Source organism: Callithrix jacchus, chromosome 10 (assembly GCF_049354715.1).
Source record: "Callithrix jacchus isolate 240 chromosome 10, calJac240_pri, whole genome shotgun sequence".
In the NCBI taxonomy this organism is placed as follows: Eukaryota; Metazoa; Chordata; class Mammalia; order Primates; family Cebidae; genus Callithrix; species Callithrix jacchus.
Window position 1 is genome coordinate 50,564,758 of NC_133511.1, and position 26,860 is coordinate 50,591,617.

General features: G+C 38.2%; 1 protein-coding gene and 1 long non-coding RNA gene across 2 annotated transcripts; one reads left to right on the forward strand and one right to left on the reverse strand.

Moving 5' to 3' along the window:
• Positions 1-5,438: 5,438 nt before the first annotated feature.
• On the forward strand, positions 5,439-25,436 carry LOC103796128 (uncharacterized). The gene is made up of 5 exons (XR_008475109.2): positions 5,439-5,661; positions 18,660-18,702; positions 20,566-20,710; positions 22,543-22,741; positions 24,278-25,436. It is a non-coding gene; the product is annotated as an uncharacterized LOC103796128 (long non-coding RNA).
• On the reverse strand, positions 13,506-23,271 carry TRIM77 (tripartite motif containing 77). Its single transcript, XM_017978447.4, is given in 13 exon segments — positions 13,506-14,125; positions 14,128-14,326; positions 14,328-14,510; positions 14,512-14,572; positions 14,575-14,589; positions 15,906-15,995; positions 16,694-16,726; positions 17,577-17,802; positions 21,393-21,455; positions 21,457-21,489; positions 22,592-22,667; positions 22,669-22,896; positions 22,898-23,271. Coding segments are annotated over 13 exon segments (1,557 nt in total). The 5' UTR covers positions 23,023-23,271; the 3' UTR covers positions 13,506-13,900.
• Positions 25,437-26,860: the final 1,424 nt, after the last annotated feature.

A 26,860-nucleotide genomic window follows, 5' to 3' on the forward strand; every position in this document is an offset into this window, starting at 1 on the left:
AAAGAGAAGATACTCTCCTCCTGCCTCTTTTTGCTTCCTTGTTTTTTTTCCTTCTCTTTCTTCCCCACTCTCCTTCTCTATACAAATTAGGACAGGTTGGGAAGAAGTAACTTGGTACAGTACCCTCTTCCATCAGGATTACATGGGAGGGACTCTTGATAGAGAATAAAAATAAGCTTGAGTTTATACTGGCCTTAGCCTTAAAAAACAAACAAATATCATCCCTTTCCCAGGGAATTTTATGCAATTAAAGCCCCTGGAATGAAGCAATGATTAGGCTGTAGGGTACACACTGTATTAGACTGAATATTTCTGAAGCATGAAGCTTTGCTTTACTTAGTTTTGCCCTGCTAAAGGCAGTAAAGGGACATCCGTGGGCTTGGGACCCTGACCTTCCCTGTGGGAATGTTTTTCAGGACTCCTGCACTAAATCTAGGGTCCGAGATATTTAATGAAAGGTAGGGTAAGTGACTTAAGAAAATCGTTGCACTCTTGATATCTCTCCTCCGCTCCCTGCAGTAAGGAGTTGGCCATTCCCATGCCTGGGAGTAGGCAGCAATATTTCAATATTTCTCTGTGTATATCTGAATCTTAACTTTCAACAAGACTTTCCTTGCTCATACAAGAAAAAAATGAAAATACAAAATATAAACTTATCTATTTCATCTGAATGAGCTCCTCCACAGAATCCCTTATGACATTGGGTACAGTTTCTGTAGGTGCTATCTGCATTTATTCTTGAAGCTCCAAATCTTTCCTGCTGCTTTAGGTGCAAGTGAATCTCACCTTTAGCACTCAGGATTGATAGAAGGATGCAGAGAAAGACAGATATAGATAAATACACTAACCTGTTTCACTGTCTGCTACATCCATGAATTTAAACATCAGCATCATCACATTCTTTTAATTTGTTGATTTACTAATATATTTGAAAATCAACCTAAGGTTAGTGCCTTCTCAGTATACCTTTATTCTCTTAAATGTTTCTGGCTATTTTCACATTTTGTTCTCATGAATATTAGCATCACAGAAGTAGTTGTATACTTTTTATATGAAAACCATTGAATACTGAGTGTTTATTTTGTCTTTAGATATCTTAGAAAATTTTTATTTATAAGTTTTTTTCTATATAAATAATAAGCTGAAAATGTTTACCATTTTATATTTGTAACTTCTAAATGTGTTGTATTAAAATATCTAGAAGAATGTTTAGCAATAATGTTCTTGGCTTGCTTCTGACTTTCAACCTAATGCTTATGAAATTTAAAATTGTTAAAATTATGCTGACATGTACATTTGAAATAAATTGTAAAGAATGAAAATTGCTATTTACTTTTATTATTACTTGGTTTTATTTTATAATAGGTATTAATGTTTAACAAATTTATTTAACATATATTGATGTAATTTTTTTCTTAGTATATTAGTCATCATTCTCCAGAGAAACAGAACCACCAACATAGAGGAACAGAGTGATAGAGAGAGGTAGAATAATACAGAAAAGAGAGAGAGAGAGACAGAGATGGTGTCTTGTTGCCCAGGCTGCAGAGCAATGGCATAGTCTGGGCTCATGGCAACCTCTGCCTCCCAGATTCAAGTGGTTCTCCTGCCTCAGCTTTTCAAGTAGCTGGAATTACAGGCACCTGCCACCATGCCCGACTCATTTTTGTATTTTAGTAGAGACAGGGTTTCACCATGTTAGCCAGACTGGTCTCGAACTCCTAACCTGAAGTTATCTGCCCACCCAGAAAAACTAACTGTATTATGAAGAATTGGCTCACAAAATTGTGGAGGCAAAAAATACCATGATCTGCAATCTGTAAGCTGGAACCTATTCAATTTGGGTCTGAAGGCCTGGGAAGCAGGGCAGCCAATGTTGTAAAGCCCAGTTCAAGGGTAGGAGAAGATAAGATGAAATGTACTAGCTTAAGCAGTGACGCCCATTCCCAATGGCATTGTCAAAAACAATGGAGACCTTGGTTAGGAACAGTGAAGAGGAGCTTGAAATCTTTAGCATGCTTTGTAGCAGCAAATAAACTTCTGGTTGTCTGACAGAGAAAACCAGGCAAAGAGAAAGCCAAGAAAAGGCCTCCTGGGATCACTGATTTCTGGAGATATGGAAGCCTGTATTTCTGTGCTGGACTGAACCCACTCAAGAGTAACCAAGGTGGAATGTGGACGAATTTGTAAGCATTCCCGAAGTTAACCACTGATTCATCAGCAAAGAGCTTTTACCCCTTCTGGCTAAGAGCTAAAGCACAAATTCTGAGTCAACAGTGGGTGAACAATAAATTATTCTGTTCCACAGAGTGATTCCTAGAAACCAGACTTAAAAATAAAATCACATTCATCTCTGTTGATCTTCAAGACTGACCATGCACTGTCTTAGCAGTAACCAGAGAGAGGACCTCTGAGCTGTTAGTCTACTGAATGTGGGGTGTAATTGTAAACTTCCTAACCAGTGAATGTGATCTCCAAGCCACACACACATTGAATTGTAAAGGATAAAAATCTAACTAGGAGGATTTAGGCACAACTTTTGAAATACAGATTTAGCCTCAAAAACTGAACATTTCAAGGCACACATTTTAAGAAACATTCATATGACGAATGTTTTTGAGAATGATTTTCTCTGATTTGAATTAACGTCCTCCATGCAGTTCACTCCCAGGCCTGTTTTGTGCAGTTAGTTACAGGCTTGAAGTCGGAACATGAAGTTGTTTGTACATCCTCCGGTTTCCTGGGGCTGCTGGAGGACTCCTGATGGGCTGTCTAAAGGAATACCAGGCAAAGGCCATGCTGTCTTTACAGCACAGTCCTCTGAGATAGGTGGCAAAATATGAGGATTCCAACATAAAATGTTGCTCTCCGTTTCTACTTACTTTCCCTAATATTTTGTCACCTACCCTGAGTGAGTCCCAGTAAATCGACACAGCTGTCCCTCTGCTGAAGTCTTCTAGATTTTCTGTGTGTTCAGAGCTGACATTGTTTCTATTATCCTGACAGCACCTTTTTCTTCCTCTGTAATAACATGCTTTATGGATGATCCAAAATCACCAAAAGCTGCCATGGATATCATTGCAGGTCCTCTCACAATAATACCGATGCTATTGTTGGCAATGGATTGGTAGAAACCCAAAAGGGAGGAGTTAAGAGAAAGAATTGTCAAAGTCCTCTGATGAATGTTAGTATGTTCCATGTTTCCTTCCTATTTTTTTCTATTATGCATCCATAAGATATGAGTGGTCACAGTTTTAGCACAACCACGTAGTTCTGCAGGTCCACCATGTTTCTGGACAGCAGAGAGGGGATCAGAAGTAAAATAAGATGCCAAGTCTAAATTCATAGAAGAACAGAGAATCATAAGAGTAAATACAGCTGTGTCCATAAGGGTCCAAGATTCACTTGGAGAGCCACAATTATAACTTGCTTAAATCCACTGCCTTTTTCTATTTCAAGTCTTCCAGTAGACTGCATAAATCCATTCCCATTATGTGCTAAACAGTGATACAGTCCAGTATCTTGCATAATAACCCCACTGACTTTCAGTCCATTTCCTGCAGTTAGATGCCATGGGGAAGGATTCATAGGCTGTACCTTATGAAACCAGGTACTGTTGCCGGCTGGGGTCCCACAAACATCACAGGTAAAGTGGACTGTGGAAACCAGAGACACTATGATTCAGTAGTCTTTTAGAAATGGGAGCATGTTCAAGTAGATGAACCATGTAAGTCACTATTTCACATCTCCAGATCTGTTTCCCATCATGGAGGAATAGTTTCCGGAGTCCACTGGTTAATGCTATCTGTGGCAAGATGAGAATACAACCTTCTCCAATTGTTTCCTGGGGCAATATCCTGCCTGTGCTTTAGCCAATACATGTGAGGAGCTGGGACTCCACTAATCACATACTCCAAGGTTACAGGGCTACATGAAAGAACAGCTTATACCTGTGAATGAGCAGGATGAAGAATGTCAAAATCATCTCAAGAAAGGTGACTCAAAAGGAGCTTTTAACCAATAGGTTCACCTTTTAATTCATGACAGGATTATAATCTGCATATTTGTCTGATCCCTTGGACAAGGATACATTCAAAACTTAATTTGTCATGATGGAAGGATTAAGTAATCCTCTGTGGAATGTTTCAGCCACATTCCCTGGATTTTAGCTCACACCTCAGCTTTGGGGTTACTCTCCGGTACCCTGCAGTCAATGAAACCAGCACTTTTTTTCTTCTACTGTAACAACATGCTTTGCGCATGAACCAAAATCACCAACAACTGCTGTAGATACTGTTATAGGGCCACTTACAACAACACTGACCTATTGCTGGAAATGCATTAATAGTAACCCAAAAGGGAGGAGTTAAGAGAAAAATATTGTCGAAGTCCCCTGATGAATCTTAACATGTTCCATGTTTCTATTCTATTTTTTCCATTATGCAACCATGAGCTATGAGTGGTCACAGGTATAGCAGAACAATATAGTTCTACAGGTCCTTCCAGACGGCAGAAAGTGGCTCAGAAGTGAAATAAGGTGTCATGTCTGAACTTGCAGAAGAGCGGAGAATTGTAAGAGTATGGTAATACGGCAGTGTCCATAAAGGGCCAAGATGTAGATGCGGAGTGCAGGATTACCCAAGCAGGCAGAAAAGGTTTCCAGAGCAAAACCCAAGCCTTGATTCATTTTCCAAAGTATTGCAGTCCAGGGCAATCAAACACGTTGTTTAACCTTGACTATCCTCCCTGCTTACTAAAGACTTTGATTAGGGACAGTCTTCATGCTGTCCACAGAGGTTCTCCCAAACTGCGAGTGACAGCCGGCTTACATCTTCAGTGATTCAAGTCTGCAACGTGTATACACCTGTGCTTGGGAGAGAAAGTAGGGAAGCCACTTTCTGTACTCATCTTGGAGTTCAATTCAGTGTAAAAACACATCGTGGCAGTCCTGCTTGTAATAAAGTCCAAACTAGCAATCTGGCTTTGGGTTGAGCTGTTTTCATACAAGATAAACTGTTAAGTCATGCCTTGATTTTAGGTCTCTCTGCGGCTTGGGCTAAGCTGCCTTCTGGGAAAGCCACCCCCTGTCACGGCCTCCGGCAAGCCCCCGCGACTACAGTGAAGGCTGAGATCTGAAGCGGCCCCTCCAGGCCCCACAGGGCAGAAGAGGGCGTGGTGCCTCGCACGCCTCGGCGGAGGCGCTGCGTAGGGAGGGGTAGCTGCGTAGGGGCGGGGCCGCTGCGTAGGGCGGGGGAGATTTATAGGGCGGCGGTGCTGCGGTTAGGGCGGGGACGCTGCGAAAGGCGGCGGTGCTGCGGTTAGGGCGGGGGCGATGCGTAGGGCGGGGGTGCTGCGTAGGGGCAGGGCCGCTGCGTAGGGCGGGGGTGCTGCGTAGGGGCAGGGCCGCTGCGTAGGGCGGGGGCGCTGCGTAGGGGCAGGGCCGCTGCGTAGGGCGGGGGCGCTGCGTGGGCGCGGAGTCCTAGGTCTCCTCTCACTGAATTCCCTGAGCCGGGCACCCGCGCTGAGGGGAGGGTTGGTGGGGGCGCGGAGTCACAGGACGAGTTTCCGCGGCCAAGCTTTTCTGGACTCAGGCTTGAGGGCACGTAACCCGGTGGGCACAAGACCCACCAGGAGCAGGAGGAGCAATCCTGAGAAAGACAGGTGAGGCGGGTTGTAGAGGCCGCCCCAGTAGGTAGTTTTTTTTAGCCCATCCCTCTCCTACTTTGAAGTAGTTCACAGTCTGTTTTTCCCGTATTGATGTTTTATGTGTGTTCAGTGCTTAGCTCCCACATGTAAGAATATACAGCATTTGGTTTTCTGATCCTGCATTGTTTTTCGATCCTGCATTAATTTGCTTAGGATTAGTCTCCAGCTCTATCTACATTGCTGTGAATGACATGATTTCATTGTTATTATTATTATTATTATTTTGTGAGACGGAGTCTTGCTCTATCGCCAGGCTGAAGCGCAGTGGTGCAATCTCGGCTCACTGCAGCCTCCACCTCATGGGTTCAAGGGATTCTTCCGCCTCAGCCTCCCGAGTAGCTGGGACCACAGGTGTGTGCCACCACGCCCGGCTAATTTTTGTATTTTTAGTAGAGACGGGGTTTCACCATGTTGGCCGGGATGGTCTCGATCTCTTGACCTCGTGATCCGCCCGCCTCGGCCTCCCAAAGTGCTGGGATTACAGGCGTGAGCCACCGCGCCCGGCCAATTTCATTATTTTTTTTATGGCTATGTAGTAATCCGTAATGTATGTACCACATTTTATTTATACAGTTTACCATCGATGGACACCTGGGTTAATTATGTCTTTGTTATTGTGAATAGTACAGCCATTAACATAGGATTCCATGTGTCTTTTTGGGGCAATGATTTATTTTCTTTAGAGTATATACTCAGTAATGAGATAATTGGATCAAACGGTGGTTCTGCGGTAAGTTGAGAAATCTCCAGACTACCTTCCATAGTGAGTGGACTAATTTATATTTCCACCAGCAGTGTATGATAATCTTGCACTGTCTTTAGTTTATAAAATTTCTGCTAGACTAAGCTCAGGGCTGCAGCCCTGACTTCAGCAGGTAGCTGGGGCTTCCCTAAGCAGATATGTTCACAGGTAAAGAGAGTGCTCAGATCTCTTTGTGAGGAGAGAAGCAGAGGAAGAAGTTTGGGAGAGGGCCACATTTGGATGCCCTGAGGAGGGATGATAAGCAGATGTAAGGAGGGTGGCATTGTATTAGCAGCTGGTGACATCCTCCTAGTTCCAAAGTCTCCTGGAAAACATGAAGCCTCACTATGCCCAAGCATGCTACAGTTCTGGAGGGCACAGTGCCACTATTCTTCCCAGCTTGACTCTTATCCCCCATAAACGTGGAACTCTGAAGCCAGGAGACACAAAGAATTATCTTACACCCCCGCAACCTTTAAACCTTCAATTTGTAATTAAATCACAATGCATCCTTCTCTGTAATTGTCCTTAGCTAGCGCTAGATAGATCTGTGATCTATGATTATCTCTACTCTCTTGGGCAACAAGAATAGTGAATTGATTGATAAAACTTTTACTCCTGGAAAGTAGTGTAAAAATTGGTTCCTAATAAATTTTACAATATGAAAATATACTATCGTGAAGCAGACCAATAGTTAACAACTTTGTAAAGCCAATATATATCCCCACGATAAATACTCCTTTGCTAATGTGTTGGCTGTTGGATTTCTCACAACAGAGAGACATCTTCAGAGTTCTTCTTCCCTGTTAAGAAAATATTTCTCTTTTGTCTTCTGACATCTCTCTGAGGATCCCTTTTCTATGTCATCTGGTAACTTCTTATTTTATTTTTCCCTTTTATAGTTTTGGACCAGTTTACGCCACATTTTCCTCCCATTGCTCCCTATAAAGCTGTGAATTTTGAAAAAAAAAAAAAAGGAAAAGGAAGTGGGAAGAAGAGAGGAAGAGGATAATCCTATCAATAAAGAGGATGTCATGCTGGACACTGTATTGATTATGACACACAGTGCATGCAAATCTCCCTGCAATCTGCAGTATGGCTTTTATTCTTGTATTTTTCTTTGATCTGTCTAATAATGGGAGGGGAGAGTAACACTCTCAATGTCCCTTCTCCAGTAAATTGTAGATTTTCTTTTAAGAGACAGGGTCTTGCTCTGTTGCCCAGGTTGGGGTGCAATACTTTTACATTTATTGAATTACAAATTGCATTTTCAAAGCATTCTTTCCTTATAGGATTCTGTGTAGCAAATCTATATTAAAACAGTCTTTATATTTTAAAATACTTTTCAAATCAAAAGGCATGTAGCTTTATGGTGTTTTTATAATATGTCAACCTGACTAAACTGTAAGAATGTAAGAGAGCAAATTAGTCATTTCGTAGCCTACACACACTTCTCCCAGTTATTCAAGCAAATACTAACTTAGGAGCTACTGTGATGATTTTGTGGATGCAATTAAAGTTCCTAATCTTGACTCTAATCTATGGAAATTATCTAAGTGGACCTGCCTTAATGACAGGCCATTAAAGCAAGTTTTAGGCATTCCTTGAATAAAACTCCAAATAGCAAAAGTTCTACGTTGCTCCTGCCTGTGGACAATTTTTGACCTGTGTTAGTTAGATTTCTGCCTGCTCCATTTTTTTCCCCAGAACGACTGCCTTACTGATCTCCAGCTTGCTTAGTCAGTTTCTATAGTAAGATGACATTTTTTTTCTTTATTCTCCCTCCTCCTAGTTCAGTTTCTCCAGTTGAACACGGACTGATACAAGACTAATAGATTTATTCTAACTTTTGAGATAGCATTATATAATCTTTTTATTACTCTGCATATCATTCTATGGCAGACTAAGCTAATCTCACTAATATAATCAGTACCCACACTTGGTTACCTAATGCTCTATATTTGGAAGATTTAACTGTCATAAAGTTAATGTATACTAAATATTTTGTTAGCTAAGAGAAAGACATATTAGAAACTTTTCAATTAATTCAGGCCAACACTATTGTGAGTTTTCTACCTCAGCTGACTTTGCATTTTATGAACTTATTTCAAAAGTCATTTTCTTTAGTCAACTCTAGATAGTACATAGTAATATCACATAGAAAGTTATAGTCAACAAAATAAAAACAGGATATTTTCACTTTACTAAATTTTGTTTGAATTCCCTTTTTTTTCCTTATATATGTCCAGATTTTAAGAGGAAATTTATTCTTAGGACTTCCAAATCCTTATTTCTTGCTCTGTTTTCTGAGTTGCAGATTTATAAAGCCACCTGGATATTACTCAGGCTCTTAATGTGAATTAGGGGCACTTCAAGTTTCTCATGTCCAAAAACACATCAGCTTTCATTCTTGAAAGGTTATTCTCACCTTCCTGGTTTCAGGAATCGGTATGACTGTTTACCTCCTTATCTATCCTGGAAAACTGAGATTCAGTTTAGACACTGTTTTCTTCTTCAATTTCCACATCCTATCAGGCCCTAGATAGTGTTGTTAAACCATAAAACCTTAAGTGTCTGTCAGATATATTTTGTCCTTCACATTTCTAATTTCTTCTTTTTTAATTCAAGCTTTTACTATCTCTTGGAAATTTCTTCTTATTTTTGGACTGACTTCTGCCATTAGATTTACCTTCACAAATGGTTTCTGAAAAACCACTTTCCATGGGCACTTGGTGGCCACCCAGTGGATTCTCCTTTGGTGCTGCTGCTTGTGCCTGCTACTGGGGGACTTGTAGGCGGATCTTCCCAGTATGGCCCTGCCCATCTTGCTACTGCTGCTCCCAGAGCTGAGGAGGGAGCTGAGAACATTGTGAACTCCATAATCAGCCCACAAATTACTTGGGGCTTCTCCTAGTAAACAAGGGTCAAGTATAAACCCAGCCATGTTTTTATCAAAACCACCTCTAACACATAAGCACCATCTACTGGCTTGTAGGTCGAACTGCACAGCTCCGTAAAAATATTTGTAGACAGAAATGCCTAGGGCTGTATGAGAGAAGCTGAAAGACCAACCATACCCAGCATTCTCTACATCAGGGGTCTTCAAACCCCTTGGCCTGTTAGCAACCTGGCTGCACAGCAGTAGGTGAGCAAGGGATCTCACTGTGTTGCCTAAGCTGGTCTCAAATCCCTTTGCTCGTGCCATCTGCCTGCCTTGGCCTCCCAAAGTACTGGGATTACAGGCTGCATTCATATATTATTTAAAATATGTGTACAACAGTACAGTATTCTTCATACCATTACTCTTCATAGTATACCAAAACTTAAAAAAGTTTATCTCCAGCAGAATGCCTAAATAAGTTGTGATATATCCATGCAAATAAATTTTATGAAGCAAAGAAAAAGAATGAACTTTCACTACTCGCAACAGAATGAAAGAATATCAAACATAACTTTTAAGATAAACGAATCAGGACAAAACTTAAAGAATATTTAATATTAAATAATTTAAATAATATTAAATATTAACAACACAAAAGTTCTATCTAAAGACTTTTTTTCTTTTACCCCACTTTTTTTTATTTTACCTCTTTCAATGTATCTAAAGATTATGTCACACACAAAGACCTGGACCTTCCCTATCTCTTCTGTATCTCTACAGTGTAACAGAAGCCTAAACCACTGCAAGGAAAATCAAGAAACATAGCTTCCCATAGGGTACTGGTAAAAACTTATTTCAGCTCATAGATGGGAACCAGAAATTGAAAGATGGGAAAGAGTATAAATACGTGTTAGATTAAGACCTAGAACCAAAGGCAGAACAAGATTACTGAGAAGGTCCCATTTGTAAGTCCCAGAGACAGTGTCTGCTTATAACAGAGGCTTAATCAGAACTGTTTCGTGTATCTGCGTGTATATTTGTGTAATTATTTAACCTGATCATAGAAAATACATTTTTTTAATAATATAAAATATTCTGTGAAACAAATAATTATAAATTAAATCACAAAGAAAATATTAGTACATTCCACAGTGTTAAAATACACATAATATCTATATTGATTATGGTCTTGTTTTTTAATACTATATATACATATATATGTGTGTATGTATGTATGTATGTGTATATATATATGTATGTGTATGAAAATGCAATATATTTTTATATATATGGCTTCTTCATCTATTTGGTACTAAAAGTCCTATATAAATAATTTATATATTGAGTGTGTTTCTACCTAGGGTTCCTAGCATCTATTTTAACCTTCTACTTTATAACTTTGGTTGCTATACTTTTGATGCATTTTTTTTATTGTAAATTTTGATAGCATTAAATTGTCACATCGAATACTGTTGGTTTAAATTCTACTTACTTTCTTATCAGATTTCCAGATACTTCTTTCTTAATGTTTCCATGTTTCTAGCATAATTTTGTCCTTCTCTTTACTTGCAACCTTTCTGAATTATTTTGCTTTAGGTATCTTTTTTTGTATACAGGACAAAGCTGGGAATTACATTTGAGCTTATAAAAATAGTTTTTTTTTTTATCTTTTAATAGGTAAGTTAAGACCATTCACATTTATTTTATAAATGGTGCATTGATTGAATATTTCTAATATGACTAGTAAATACACAAAAGAAACTCAACATCATAGTCATTAAGAATATTTTAACTAAAACCCAAATTACACACCACTATAAGCTCAATACAACAGCTATAATTTAAAAACACATACAATAGCATGCATTGTTAAGGTTATGAAGCAATGGGAATTTTAATGCATTTCAGGTAAGCATGTAAAATAATACAGCCACTTTGAAAAATAGTTTGTTTTCTTAAAAAACGAAAAAAACCATAATGTACCAGAATACCCAGGAATCTCATTCCTCAGTATCTACCTAAAAGAAATATAAACATGTTTACTCAAAGACTTAAACTCATATATACATGATAGTATTATTTATAATAGCTAAAAACTAAAAACAATCCAAATCTTGATCAACTCTTGAAAGAAAAATCAAAATGTGAAATATTCATTGAGTGAAATGCTAATCAGAAACATAGTGAAATACTGATTTATGTTACAATATGTATAAATATTGGAAATATTATGCCAAGTTAAAAGACACACTAAAGACTATATATTGTATAATTGCATATTCAGAGGCAGAAAGTTAGCGAGAAGTAATTGATTCCCTGGTTCTAGGGTAGAAGGTGAAATTAATTGTAAACCAGCACAAGGCATCCTTTTGAAGTAATGATAATCTTCAAAAACTAAATTATGGTGACAGTTGGGGAATTCAATAAATATACTAAAAATCATTGAATTTTACATATAACATGGGAGAATTTTATGTTATACAGATATCTCAATAAAGTTGTTGAAAGTATTGAGGAATATAAAAGTTATAAAATTGCCAAAGTGCTTTTCAAAAAGGAATAAAATGAGAAGATACATATTATTTGTATCCAAATGTGGTATATGTCTGGAGTGATCAAGAAAGTATATTAGTGTATGGCGAGATAAAGAAATATGTACAACAATAAAACAGAATTAGAGTCCAGAAGTAGATAACACATATATGGTCAGTTGATTTTTCACAAAGGTGCTAAGATCATTCAAAAGATTAAATGATAATCTTTTCCACAAATAGTGTTTACATTTTTGGAATTCATATGCAAACCAATGAACTTCAAACCCATGTTACACTGTACATAAAAATTAAGTCAATGGATCACTGACCTAAATGTAAGCCTAAAACTGTAAAACTTGTAGAAATAGTCATATAAAAAAATTTAGTGAACTGGTGTTAGATAAGTATTTCTTACATGTGGCATCAAAAACATAAACATTAAAATATGACAAATTTGATTTATTAAAATTAAAAATTTTTTTCCAAGGAGACAATAAAATTAAAATATAAGCCATAGACTGGCAGAAATTATATTTGCAAAACATATATGATAAAGTACTTGTATCAAAAAGAACTCTTACAACTCAGCAAGTAGACAAACTATCCAATAAAATCATTGTACAATGATGTTGAGCTTTTTTTTTTTTTTCTTGAGAGAGGATCTTCCTCAGTTAACCATGCTGGAGTGAGAGATCATAGCTCACTGTAACCTCAAACTCTTGGGCTCAAGGCATCCTCCCATCTCATTCTTCCAAGTAGCTGGGACTACAGGCACACATCACCATGCCCAGCTAATTTTTAAAACTGGCTGTTGAGATGCTGGTGGCAATGTAAAATGGTCAGTCACTTTTTAAAAAAAGTATTTTGATAGGTTCCTAAATGATTAAAAATACCCACTAAATAATTTAGTACTTTCACTCCAAGTAACTGCCCACATAATTAAAGATATGTGGATTAATTTGCATAGAAATATTAATTATTGTTGCCAAAATCGGGAACCATTCAGATGCACATCATCTTGTGTTTGGATATGGCCAAATAGATGCAACCAGGAAGCTCCATTCCCGTTGAGAGAAACCAAAATATTGAGCAAACCACATAACTAACAGACACTATAAAGCAACTATACAATCCAGTCTACAAAACAACCAGCTGACAGCATGATGACAGATTCAGAATCTCACATATCAATACAAATCCCAAATGCAAATGGTCTAAACGCCACAATTAAAAGGCACAGAATGGCAAGCTGAATAAAAAGACAAGACCCTAGCGTATTTCGTTTTGCGAGACCCATCTCACATATAATGACACCTACATGCTCAAAGGATAAAGAAAGATCTACCATGCAAACAAAAAAATTCAGGAGCATCTGTTCTTACGTAAGATAAAACAGACTTTAAACCAAAAACAAGAAGGGCATTACAAAATGATAAAGGTTCAATTGAACAAGAAGGCTTAAGTGCCATAACCATCTCTATGTATTCTTTCTGCAATAATATGTCTCAGTCTGTCCTGTCTTGGTAATTATTGCTTATATACTATAATAATTATATTTTAGTATATTTTTGTTGGTTCTATAGCTTTTGACTTTAATAATTTTTACACATTCATTTAATTATTTAGATATTTCTTGAATATCATATCATCAGACTGGTTTTTTATTCTGTAATGAATGAGAACGGACATTGGCCTTCCCTTCTTGTAATTTACAAACTTGAATAAAGGATCCAAATTATATTAGGAGTTTTGCAAAGGAAACGTGTGAGCTGTTCTTGACGTCGTGTTTCCATGAGACCTCATCTAGTTCAGAAAGCTGTGAACTGGTGAAGGGACAGGATTTATCCAGGTGGGAATGGAGAATTTTAGGCTGACACTGAGTTTTAATAAGGGATATCTGGAAGGCAGCCTGTCTGTTCTTTAATTTGACTCAGTTAGCTGGGTTTTCATGCTCATGTAATCTTTCACCTCTAGTAAGCTTTGATAAGTTAGAAGAGCATGCATCCTATACAATATAATAAAAGACATTACATTTATTCAAATAAAGTTGAAAAGACAAATGTATATACTGTACATTATCAACACTTTAAAAAATGACATAATAAATATATATCCTGGAGGTAAAATGAAGTAAAAGGTAATGAGGTATGACTGATTTTCTCCATTAAGAAAGTCACCAGAATAGAAGCCTCCTCTGCTATTAGAATTCCCAAGGTCTTGATTAGGTTTGTAACCTGTCCCTGATAATTTAGATCCATGGATCTAATGAAAGGTCTGAGAGGAAAATAGAAAATACGTGAGAGGAAACTGCAAATGAGGGAACTTTGGGCAATGTTAATATAGCTTACTATCCCACATTCATAATCCAGGAACACCCCCAGCCAGCCTTGGGGCCTTGGAATATAATGATGTAACAGTGAGGAAGTAGAGAAGAGACTGAAATCGTCATCCACTTTAAGACAGAAGTAGAAAGATACCCTCAGAGTCAAGTTGCATGTCATTCCTCTTTGTCCAGGTTTCCCTGCAAAGTCCTGTCACACAATTAAAAGAGTCTTTCAGATCCACTGCCCAGTAATGTTTGCCAGAGCTGAGGATCTGAGGTCCCCATGAAGATGTATACTCTGTGCTTGTTGGATTACAGTATATGTATATAGCATTGCAAACACTTCAGGTCTTCAAACAGAAGTTTGTGATTACTGAATTTCTTACATCCAAGGTGATATACACTGTAGCAAAAAACAGTGAATGCAAAGAACAGTTTAAAAGTTCGGCGGTACAGGTGCAGAGGCAGTCTGGCAAATGCTTAACATCCAATCCCTGAAAACAAGCAAACAAAAGCACTTGGTTTGTTTTGTTTGTTAGGAATATTTCCATCTCATTAAGGTCAGTTTCAAGCTACTAACAATTTAATAATCAGTCAAAAAATTTCAAAACATTTAACAGTTAGCTCTCATGAGTCAGTGTTGACTGGCTCTGGCACACCATTCTATCACGAATGGCTTACGGAGTATATCAGGGAATTATGGAGACAGTTTAGCATCAGATTCTTGTCTATTTGTAGAGCAAATGAATCTTTAATAAAGCAATTAAGATGAGAGAAAATTTAGAGAATACATAAAGACGTAGGATGTCAAGCTCTAATTTTATTTTTACTAGAAATTTTCCAGCTTATTCATAAGATGCCAAGAAAACAGCAAAATGGCCCTTTATTTAAGCCTCCTTACTAACCAATTTTCACAAAATATACTAAAAATAATAAACACGTTATTAATTATACTTAAGCATGATATTGTTATCATTATTAGTCCTAAACAATGAACACTTTCCCTAAGATGGGAGGGCTTCACACTTGATCTTTGCCAAAAGGCCAAGAAGTAATGAGGGCTTTACAACGTAAGCAAGCAAGGGTGAAATAAACTAAAAATCTTTATGTGTCTTTTAAAAAAGGTGGTTTCTCTTCCAGAATTTCTGATTTGGACACCATCAGGTCAGAATTCTCTTAATTTCATCCCATCCATGGCTGCCTCTCTTCTGTCTGCCAGACCCACCCTCTATTTCCATTTGTCAGTGAAGAGATTATCTTTCAGTCTGCTTTGTGGTTATACCTGTTGTTTACAAACTTGTTTTTATGGTTTTGAGAATCCTGTGGTTTTTCAAATGTATTCCTTAAAACTTCAGTCTTTATGTAAATATTTGAATAGCATTAAGATGTTTCTAAGAATCGGATTATCTAAATATAACCACAGTTATGAATATGCAGTTTTATATGCTACATTGAAAAATTAACACTTTATTTATAGCATCCCTCCAGGTCTTTTCGTGTTACACACTGCATATCTTGTTTATTTACTCTAGACTTAAATTAACGTTTCCTGAAAGTTTATTAACAGTTTTAAAATTGGTTATAAAGGTTTCCATATTTATCTGCTTGTTCACTGAAAATAATAATGAACAGAGATGGAAAAGTTTAGACTGAAGTGAATATAGGTTGCTCATATAAAAATACTTACGTTGGAAATACTAGTGCAGCTCATACTTTTACCTCTGAAGAAGTTAAGCCTTTCTGACATCCCAATGATGGTCCATGCATTGAACTGTGGGTTCACAGGCTGAGGCATGGCCAGTGCAGAAACTCATTCCTGCAAAGAAAAATACCTACTTACCACCAGTCCCAAAGGAATCATTAGCAATCCAGTAAAGATGCTTGATCAGAGTTCTCACAATTAGGTTGGAAAGTGTGACTTACCCAAGACCTAAGAAATATTACAACTGTAACTGTATTTTATTATGTGCTCTGCTGCTTTTAACACCTCTATCCCAGTAGTATACATCATCTCAGTCATAATTGTTATCAGTTCTCACCTTTCCAACTTCCCTAGGTGAGCCATGCAGAAATTCTCCTTTAATTTCTGAAATTTGATAGGTGTCAAATTTTTGGAACATGCCACCTGCTACATGTGGAGCCTCAGCTCTATACTACATTCCTTCTTGGTGATGTTGCCTTTCTCCTATTTTTGCCATCTTTCCATCTGCTGCCTCTCTGAAATTATTTGCCTTTCCATGGACAACCTGGCATAACCTTGGAATATTTAGGATTTAGAAAATTAGAGGCAGGAAAAATAGTTGTCTTTTTGAAACTTTTATAGTAGGCCTTGCAATTAATACTTTTCCCCATCCTTCACTTTTGTATGAAGTAGTCAATATAAAAAGCCTGGGTGACTTTTAGAAAAGAAAGGAATAAATACAGAAACCCATCACTAAAAGTGTGGGTCCAGTCCAGCAGAAACAGCCTGATTATTGTTGCAATTACCATGAGTTGGATAGAGGGGCAAACTTACCTCTTCTTTATGTCTCCTAAATCCTATAAAGAGAGAGAGCTTAGTTTACAGCACAATATGGTTCTCTAGTTCAGTGCAGTCTGAGGATATGGACTGGATTGAGAAACTTAATATCTTCTACTTTCCTTCTCTGGATAAAGCCATTTTTCATTTTCTTTATAAATATGAAACCCAGTTTGATGTTTACATATAGTTGATAAAATTACGCTCTTGGTGAAACAGATGCACTGAGGTTGAACATATGGGAAGACATGCTGCTGCACAACCACCTGCAGCCAGATTGACAGAGGTCTCCACAAGGTTCTTACAAGAATGTGTGGGTCCTTTGGCCAGGTGCAGTGGCTCACACCTGTAATCCCAGCACTTTGGGAGGCCGAGGCGGGTGGATCACCTGAGGTCAGGAGTTCGAGACCAGCCTGACCAATATCGTAAAACCCCTTATCTAAAAAAAAAAAAAACAAAGAACAAAAAGAATGTGTGGGTCCCAAATCTAGGACCTCAAAACTAAAAGAGTAAATAATCTTCATAAATCCCACACTCATATATTGACACATTTGTATACAAAACTGAATCGTATTCATGAGCTGCTCTGTTGCAACTGCTAAGAATTGGTGGGTATAGTAAAATAATTTTAGAAGGAAATTTTCCTGGGTTTGTTACTAGAACCTTTCCAAATAGTTTTCCTTCTCCTCTATGGGGCAAGAAAGAGTGAGACTTGGTCTACAGAGGAGTGAAACTTGCTACCATAAGGTCAGGAGAGGCAGAATCTGAATATTTGGAACCAGAAAAGAATACAGATCGAAAAGGCTCTAGTAGATATGATTCCCAAACAGTGTGGTATTCAGCACCCTGACCTCCTCCTTCAGTTTTTCCCTGGATCAGGTTCATACCTGTTTTCTAGCACATTTCCTTCAGTTTCTCATCCATTCCTCTCAGGAGGCTCCCAGTCTTGGCCATTCTAGTTTCACTTCTCCTAAGTGGCAGAAAAATCATCTTGGCTTCACTTACTGGCTCTCTAAGTGCTTTTGCTTTTCTGCACGGATACTGACACACCTTAGGATATTCAGTGCTGATCATCATGACCCGCAAATGCATAAAAACCTGTAGTGATATTGGGTTAATTAAATCATGGATCTAAGTGATTTTATTCTTTCCTTATCAGATATTACTTGTTTCATGTTTTGTGCTATTCTGCTAAATATAGTTTGATGTCTCTCAACTTCAAATACAATGTAAATCTTCCTTTCTTCCTCCTTCCCTTCCTCTCTTCCATTTCCCTGCATCATTCCACCTACTTTCTCTCAAACCTTATTTTCATTTTAAAAATGAAGATAAATTAAGATCAAATTTATATTGTCTTATATAATGTTCTGACAGCTTCATTACTATATCTAAATTGTAGTCCATTCTTCTCAACACTCCTACTCATAACAATTTACTACCTCAGGAAAATAGAGAACATAAGACATTCCTGAATCTTCCTAAATTACTTTCATTTCCAAAACACTCAGTGTTTTTACCAGCAGTTGGCTATGCTCACCTATTACCTAAGACTACTCATCTTTAACTACCCCTTCTCTAGATTACTCTTACAATGTTCATTCTTTCCCTCTGCCCTCCTCTGTCTTCCTGTCTCTGTCTCTATTGTTTGCCTACTCTCTCTTTCTGGATCCATTTCTCTGTCTCCCTCTTTTTCTGGCCTGTCTTTGTTTTTCTCTGTCTCTGTCTTTCTGTCCCTTTCTCTTTATTACCCCCATCTCCTTCACTCAATTATTATTATTTTTGAGACAGGGTCTCAGTCTGTCACCCAGGTTGGAGTGGTGCAATCATTGCTCACTGCAGCCTTGAATTCCTGGGCTGAGGAGATTCTCCCACGTCAGCCTCTTGAATGAATAGCTGAGACTACAGACACATGCTGCCATGGCAGCCTACTCAATTCCTTTTTTTTTTTCTTTCAGATGGAGTCTCACTGTGTTGCCAGGCTGGATGGAGTGCAGAAAGGTGATCTCCGTTCACTGCAACCTCTGCCTCCCGGATTCAAGTGATTCTTCTGCCTCAGCCTCCGAAGTAGCTGGGACTACAGGCACCTGCCACCATGCTCAGCTAATTTTTGTATTTTTAGTAGAGATGGGGTTTCACCATGTTGGCCAAGATGGTCTCGATCTCTTGACCTCGTGATTCGCCTGTCTCGGCCTCCCAAAGTGCTAGGATTACAGGCGTGAGCCACTGTGCCCAGCCTCAATTGCTTTTTTCACAGTTTTTTCCTTCTTTCCTTTGCACCTTTGAACGTGCAAATTTCGCAAATTACTTTGGAAAAAAAAATTCTTGTCCCAGTTACCTCATCTGGCTTCTCTTGCTAGAACGTTTCTATCCCTATCAAAGCTAAATTTATTGATCAAATGTGACCAAACTTGCTGTGCTGTGCTCATCTGTGTGATTAATGACCCATTTACTTCTATTCCCTACTCTTTCCTGAATCAAACATTACAACTTACCAAGAGCTTCTTTTTTCTAAATCCAAATATTGTGCTTAAATTCTAGGATTCTTTACCTTCCTTCTGCATTTGACACTTATTTTCTATTTACTCCTTTTAGTCATACCTTGTTTTTCCTGCTACAGAAAATACATTCTTATAAAGCCACTGATTCATTTCTTCTGCACCTTCTTATCCCTGAAAATGGGTTGTTCTTAACCAGCATACATTCTACAAACCTGCATTCTTTATACCCATTCTCTGCTTTATTTTCCCCGAAGCACTTCACAAACATTATTTATTATAAAGTTTACATTTAATTTGTGGATTGAATTCTCCTACTAGATCATAGACTCCTAGGGTTAGTGATCTGTTTCTTTTGTCCACTTCTGTCACAGGTTGTTGGGCTAGAGCGGTGAGCAACACATGTTAGCCCCTCACAAGAATGCAGGCCACCTCAGAAAATCCATCTGAAAGGATCAACATGATTTTGTTGTTTCCCTTTGGCATTCACACAATATCATGTCTTGATTCTAGTTGAATGAATTATTATTCTCTACTGGCCCCTGTTTATATGTCCCCTTCAGTAGTGCTTGAGATCTTTTAGAATAAAAATGTTGTTTAATTTACTTATTCAGTTTTAGGTACTTAATTCTTATTTGTGAATGGATTATGTAATCATAAATTCTTAGCTAAGCATTCACATTCTGGACCTGGCCATAATTACATTTATAGTCATATCTCTTATCACTGCCAGACACTTTTTCATGAAGTAATCAAGAGGAGTTACTCACATGTCCAAATAATTGTACCATTTTTCTTTGAAATTGCATTTTAGGTTTTGGGGTACATGTGAAGAACATGCAAGATAGTTGCATAGGTACACACGTGTCAGTGTGATTTGCTGCCTTCCTCCCCTTCACCTGTATCTGGTGTTTGTCCCCATGCTATCTCTCCCCAACTCCCCACCCCCCACTGTCCCTCCCCTATTTACCCCCAACAGACCCCAGTGTGTAGTGCTGCCCTCCCTGTGTCCATGTGTTCTCATTGTTCAACACCCACCTATGAGTGAGAACGTGCGGTGTTTGATTTTCTGTTCTTGTGTCAGTTTGCTGAGAATGATGGTTCCCAGGTTCATCCATGTCCCTACAAAGGACAGGAACTCATCGTTTTTAATGGCTGCATAATATTCCATGGTGTATATGTGCCACATTTTTCCTGTCCAGTCTATCATTGATGGGCATTTGGGTTGGTTCCAGGTCTTTGCTGTTGTAAACTGTGCTGCAGTGAACATTGGTGTACATGTGTCCTTATAGTAGTACGATTTATAATCCTTTGGATATATATCCAGTAATGGGATTGCTGGGTCAAGTGGAATTTCTATTTCTAGGTCCTTGAGGAATCACCACACTGTCTTCCACAATGGTTGAATTAATTTACACTCCCACCAGCAGTGTAAAAGTGTTCCTATTTCTCCACATCCTCTCCAGCATCTGTTGTATCCAGATTTTTTACAGATCGCCATTCTAACTGGTGTGAGTTGGTATCTCAATGTAGTTTTGATTTGCATTTTTCTAATGACCAGTGATGATGACCATTTTTTCATATGTTTGTTTGCCTCATGTGTGTCTTCTTTTGTAAAGTGTCTGTTCATATCCTTTGCCCACTTTTGAATGGGCTTGTTTTTTTCTTGTAAATCTGTTTGAGTTCTTTGTAAATTCTGGATATCAGCCCTTTGTCAGATGGGTAAACTGCAAAAATTTGTTACCATTTTTATAACTTCTAGCTTTCTTATTCCTAAAATCCTTCTACCATTATCATCCATAAATTTCTCAGTTTTACTAATACATTAGCATCAGATTGATTTTCACCTAGAAGATTTTTTTTTAGCATTTCATGTCTGCTAAGCTGCTGTAGAATCCCATTTTTACCTTCAACCTAGCATGCCATTTTTAGCACATTTTCTTGTCTCTGCAGATATGTATTGTTGGTAGATACTGCTTTATCGAGAAAAATCAGGATTTTTCTTAGTTATACATTGGATTCAACATGAACTCTCACACTGAAGGTTATGTTATTTTGTAGAGAAACACATGTAGCTCTCTTTTCTGGTCATCCTATTCAGGGGACATTATGATTAAACTTAAATTCTTCCCCTACAAGTTACCACATTTTCTATTCCAAACTAGTTCTAAGAAAAATGAGCTTACTGCTTACCTTCCATTTTTGTATTATATTGGTCTCTCTGTTTAGATTTCTTTGATTTTTCTGTTTTTTTTTTCCAGATGGACTTTATTTGCATCAGGAAGTTCTCCTGAAAAACAAAAAGCTATAAATTTGAGCACTAGAAAATATTGTGTATTTCTGAAAGAGATATAGACATGGGACAAATAAAGAGTGCAGAATGCAGACATGTAGGGGCTTTTCTTGAGGATGCTGATTGTCAAGTCTGAGAGGCCAATCAAACCAAGGGTAAAATTCCCAAATTTGGAAAACAAGATCCATTATCTTAGAAATCTGGTGCTGAAACTGATACAATCTGGTCAATTTTCAGAAGTAAATTTTATTTTATATTTAATTTTAAAATGCTAGTCCTCAATTGATCTACAGTACTATTGGAGCATAGTGACCAGTATTTTTTTTATTTTTATTTTATTTTATTTATTTTATTTTTTATTGCATTTTAGGTTTTGGGGTACATGTGCAGAGCATGCAATACAGTTGCATAGGTACACACAGGGCAGTGTGTTTTATTTGCTTTCTCCCCTTCACCCACATTTGGTATTTCTCCCCTGGCAATCCCTCCCCACCTCCCCCTCCCACTGGCCCTCCCCTTTTCCCCCTATAGACCCCAGTGTTTAGTACTCCCCTCTCTGTGTCCATGTGTTCTCATTTTTCATCACCCGCCTATGAGTGAGAGTGACCAGTATTTATTAGAATTTTCTATAATAGATTCATTGCAATCATGACTGTTAGCCAATGACTATCATGAAAACTAGTGATTAATCTAGAGCTCCTTACAGTGAAATACCAGAACCCTAATGCTCATCAATTTTGACATCATTCCTCTCCCTCAGCCCAATAGAATTTAAATTTCAGGTGAGCAGGGACATTTGTGTGGTTTCTTCAGTGCTTTATCCTAGTGTCTAGAACACTGTCTAATACATGTTCATCAGTAATTCTGTTTATTGCATAAAATTATTAATGATTTACTACTAATAATGATTTTATTATAATTAATAAAAAGATACATTTAGATTGTAAAGGATGATACATTTAGGATGTACAAAATCTGATTGAAAAAGCATAAAAATATAAGTCCATAAGATTATTAATAATAAAGTGTATCTTTCCTTATTACCTGTAGGATTCAGGGTCCTTCACATTTCAAAGTGCAATCAGTGGCATTCACTTACCCTATAGTATTCATCAGCCATTATCCTATAGTGTCTGTGAGTAGCATGCTCTAGCAGTTAACAGCAAAGAAAACGGCAGCCTCCTGTCAGTTTCACAGGTGAAGTTCTTGATTTCCTGGTGTCTCCTACAGATCAGCATGGCAGAGCTTGGTAAGTGGCAGGTGATTGATTCTCTGGTATGAAGAACTTGTTTCTTAGCAAAAATAATGTGTTTGAAGTTCATTTATGGTACTTGCCTGCACACAGGGCAGCAAGTTGGAGTTTGTGCATCTTCCCACAAAAGGCAGAGACAGGGACTACAAACTGTGCCCACAGCAAATGGTGATAGGGTCTGTGAAACTGTCTGTGCAGATTGAGCAGGTGAGCTCACTGGTAGAACACTGCATGATAGCAGAAGCCATGTTTCTGAGAAAATAAAAGGAAAGTGACATTTTTCCCCCAAGGCGTAGGAGATGAGATGAAGACCTTTTTCACTCATTTATGTATGCACTGTAGCAGGACAGTCCATGTTTTCTCAATGGCTAAAATAGGATGGAGAGGCACAAAGAATGCAACAGATTGATAACATGCACTCTTTCTTGACAACTTTGGCCTATACACTATTTTCTAGCTCCCTAATAGAAATCCAATATTTTTTATATCTGTTACCTCTTCTACAAAAATTTCTAAAAATCACAGGTCCTGGGCTTCTCTGTAGTCACAGGCAGTGGGTCATTATTTTGTCCAAAGCTATCAAGATTTCCACTCCCTCTTTTTTTTTCTCCTTTTCTGATTGGTGTGTACTCCAATTCTATACTTCAGTTATGGCCAAAAGAACAAGAAAGTAGACTCCTGGGAGAATTCTGTAAAAGGTATTCTTGCTACAGAAAAGACACGTGGAAGAAATAATTGCCTGTTCTGCCTCTGGACATTATTTGGATGCAGTATTTGCTTGTGTAACCATTTTTGTGGACTCATTGTTAACTAATTTAAAACAAAACCCAATACTCTAAGGAAAACAGAAAAGTGGAAAGAACCTGAATCCTTAATAATACAATAGAACACTAATTACATAATTCTGGAGAGGCCAACTAATGCAATGGAAGAAATGGTAGAAAATTATCATTTTACAGATGCCATAAAAATAATTGAATCAGGCAAGAATAATTAATGGATAATAACTAAGTAATATATTTTGGGAAAGAGCCTATTTGCACATCAACAAAGTTCTACCCCACATATTAGCTCTATCCACAGTGTTACTGAGGTATAATTGATAAGTGAAAGTGTATAATTTAATGTGTACAGAGGTAGATGACTAAGGACACATAACACCTCTGTAGTGTTTTTGCCAAAAACATTTCACCTGCATGTAACCATGAGAGGAAATTGGATAAATTCATTTGAAAAACACTATGCAAAAAATAAGCCTGGCCTATTAAAATAATTTTAATTTCGTTTGGAAACAGCTGCATAGCAAAGATAATTAAAAGAAAAGAAAAATTAACTACGATGTAATTATAGTATCATTGATTTGTACCTGGTTTGAAAAAAGTTACAGCCAATTATGACATTATTGAGACATTCAGGGACATCATAAAACCTAATAGGGTCTTACGGTTGCAGAAAGATTAATGAGGTTTCTCTCTCTCTCTCTCTCTCTCTCTCTCTCTCTCTCTCTCTCTCTCTCTCTCTCCTGTTGCCCAGGCTGGAGTCCCATGGCACAATCTTCACTCACTGTGACCTCTGCTTCCCGGGTTCAAGCGATTCTTCTGCCTCAGCCTCCTGAGTAGCTGGGACTACAGGCACATGCCACCATGCCTGGCTAATTTTTGTATTTTTAGTAGAGATGCATTTTCACCATATTGGCCAAGCTGGTCTCAAACTCCTGACCTCATGATCCGCCTGCCTTGGCCTCCCAAAGTGCTGGGATTACAGGCATGAGCCACTGTGCCTGGCTCATTTGTCTGTTTTCTAAACCATTAGAGAATAGAGGTAACAAGACAACTCAGTAAGTTCTGCATAGAGACAGGTACAGCACTGAGAAAAACAGAACTCCTGCATACGTTTATCTGGGGCAGATTCTACCAAAGCCCATAAAAGCAGGTAGAAGATAAACCAAATAATTTTAGTTTACTGCTACAAACCAAAGCTGGGCTTGAGTGAGTGTGCAAAGACCCTTACGGTCACACATACAGAAGAATCCTCACCAAAAGGGCAGGCCTTTCCAATAGAAATGCCCAGAGGCTCTCACAGGGAAAACCAGGAAGAATCAAGAGAAATTTTCCCTTCTTGTGGTACTGACTGGGAGAGAAAAATAGCAGCAAAGACATCAAATCGACCTAAATATTTATCAATGATAGACTGGATGAAGAAAATATGGTACATATACACCATGGAATACTATGCAACCATGAAAAGGAACAAAACAATGTCCTTCACAAGGACATGGAAGGAGTCGAAAGCCATTATCCTCAGCAAACTGCGGGACACAGAAAACCAAACATCACATGTTCTCACTTATAAGTGGAAGCTGAGTGATGAAAAAACATGAACACATGGTGGGGCGGGGCGGGGGGCAACACACTCTGGGGCCTCTCAAGGGTCAGGCTGGAAGAAGGGAAAGCTCAGGAAAAATAGCTAATAAATGCTGGGCTTAATACCTAGGTGATGCGATCATGTGTGCAGCAAACCACCATGGCACACGTTTACCTATGTAACAAACCTGCACATCCTGTACATGTATCCCTGAACTTAAAGGTTGAAAAAACAAATATATTTTAAAACATCTGTTAATTCCTAAAAGTTTTGCTCACCATGCGTTTTCCCAAAGCACTATATTAAAAGTGAAAGTGATTTCACACCAGATTTGTCTTTCAGTCTGTCTCTCAGTACACATAAAAGCACCCTTTGCAGTGAATCTGAAAATATTTTGTGTAATTTTCTTAATGTTTCTCCCACTGAAACACAGAATTTAAAATAATTTATACCAAATATGTTAACAAATATTAACATAATAGTGACAAAGACTAGTTATGTTTCATGGGTTAAAATAACATATTTGTATGTTATTTTTCATTTTGCAAGTTTTTTACAAGTAGCAAAAATATATGTGCACAGTTGTACTGGGAGAATAAAAGTAGACAGGTATCTGTATAATATCAATAGGGTTTTGAATGAACAATAACAAAACTTTTCAGTGTAAGGAAAGTCTAGAACCTGTTAAGGCACTCAGGAGGGGGGTCTCCAGGTGGAGAGAGTGGTTCTCATTCCAGTTCTATTCCTTTGAAAAGTTTCTGAATAACCACTGCCACCATCAAAGTGACCACAAATGGGGCTTTTCCACATTAATATGCTTGTTGAACCCTGCTTCAATTTATTCTAAAACATAGGGAGGAGATGAGACTGGACCTTTGATTAAAGGCTTTATTAAAGACTCCGTGGAAACTATGGAGAAAGAAAAGCAAACAGTAACCAGAAGCCTGGTAGCCTAGTCTATGCAGCTCACTTTTCTCACCTTCTAATTGGTGCCTCTCCTCAAGGGACCTCCGTTGTCTTATCCTGCTTGCCCCATCACCCGGAATTGATGCTTTGTATCTGCCCACACTGTCCAGATCCAGGAAGAGGAGGAGATGGGAGTGGGCGAAAGTTTTCATGACCAGCTGTGCTGTGTTTCCTTTTTGAGAAGGCACCCTTCTCAGATTAACAGCCAGGCTGATGAGTTAGCCTAATTGGTGTATCAGTATCACCTGAAAAGCTTCTGAGGCCACAGACTGCTGGGCTTACCCATGGTATTCTTGATTCAGTAGGTCTGGGGTGTGATCAGAGAGTTTGAGTTTTAGGTAACTTATAAGAGGTTACTGCTGGTTCCCGAACCATACTTTGAGAATCTCTGATTTAGACCAATGTTCGTAAAAGATTATATGTTTAGGTTGTACAAGGATGGGCAATTTTTAAAAATGTAATTGAAAAAGCATAAAAATAGAAGTCCAGGGTGTAAAGTTGCCACTATAGCTTCTTGTGGTATGTGATGGGTGAAAAGAGTGCTAGGAAATGCATCCTCTTTTGTTCGTACAATCACAGCACCGTGGGAAGGCTTCTGTGCCCCACACTTGGTTTTCAGGGTCTAGGAGCTCAAGGAACAAGATACAGACCCAATGTCCTGGGTCCCAGGCAGCCCTAGTTTGAGACAGTTTCCTTCCTCACCCCAGCCTTACAACGAGTAGGTGATCAGGAAATGAGACCTTACTACAGGGGTTCACAATGTGTGGCTGTGAATACTTTTAGGGT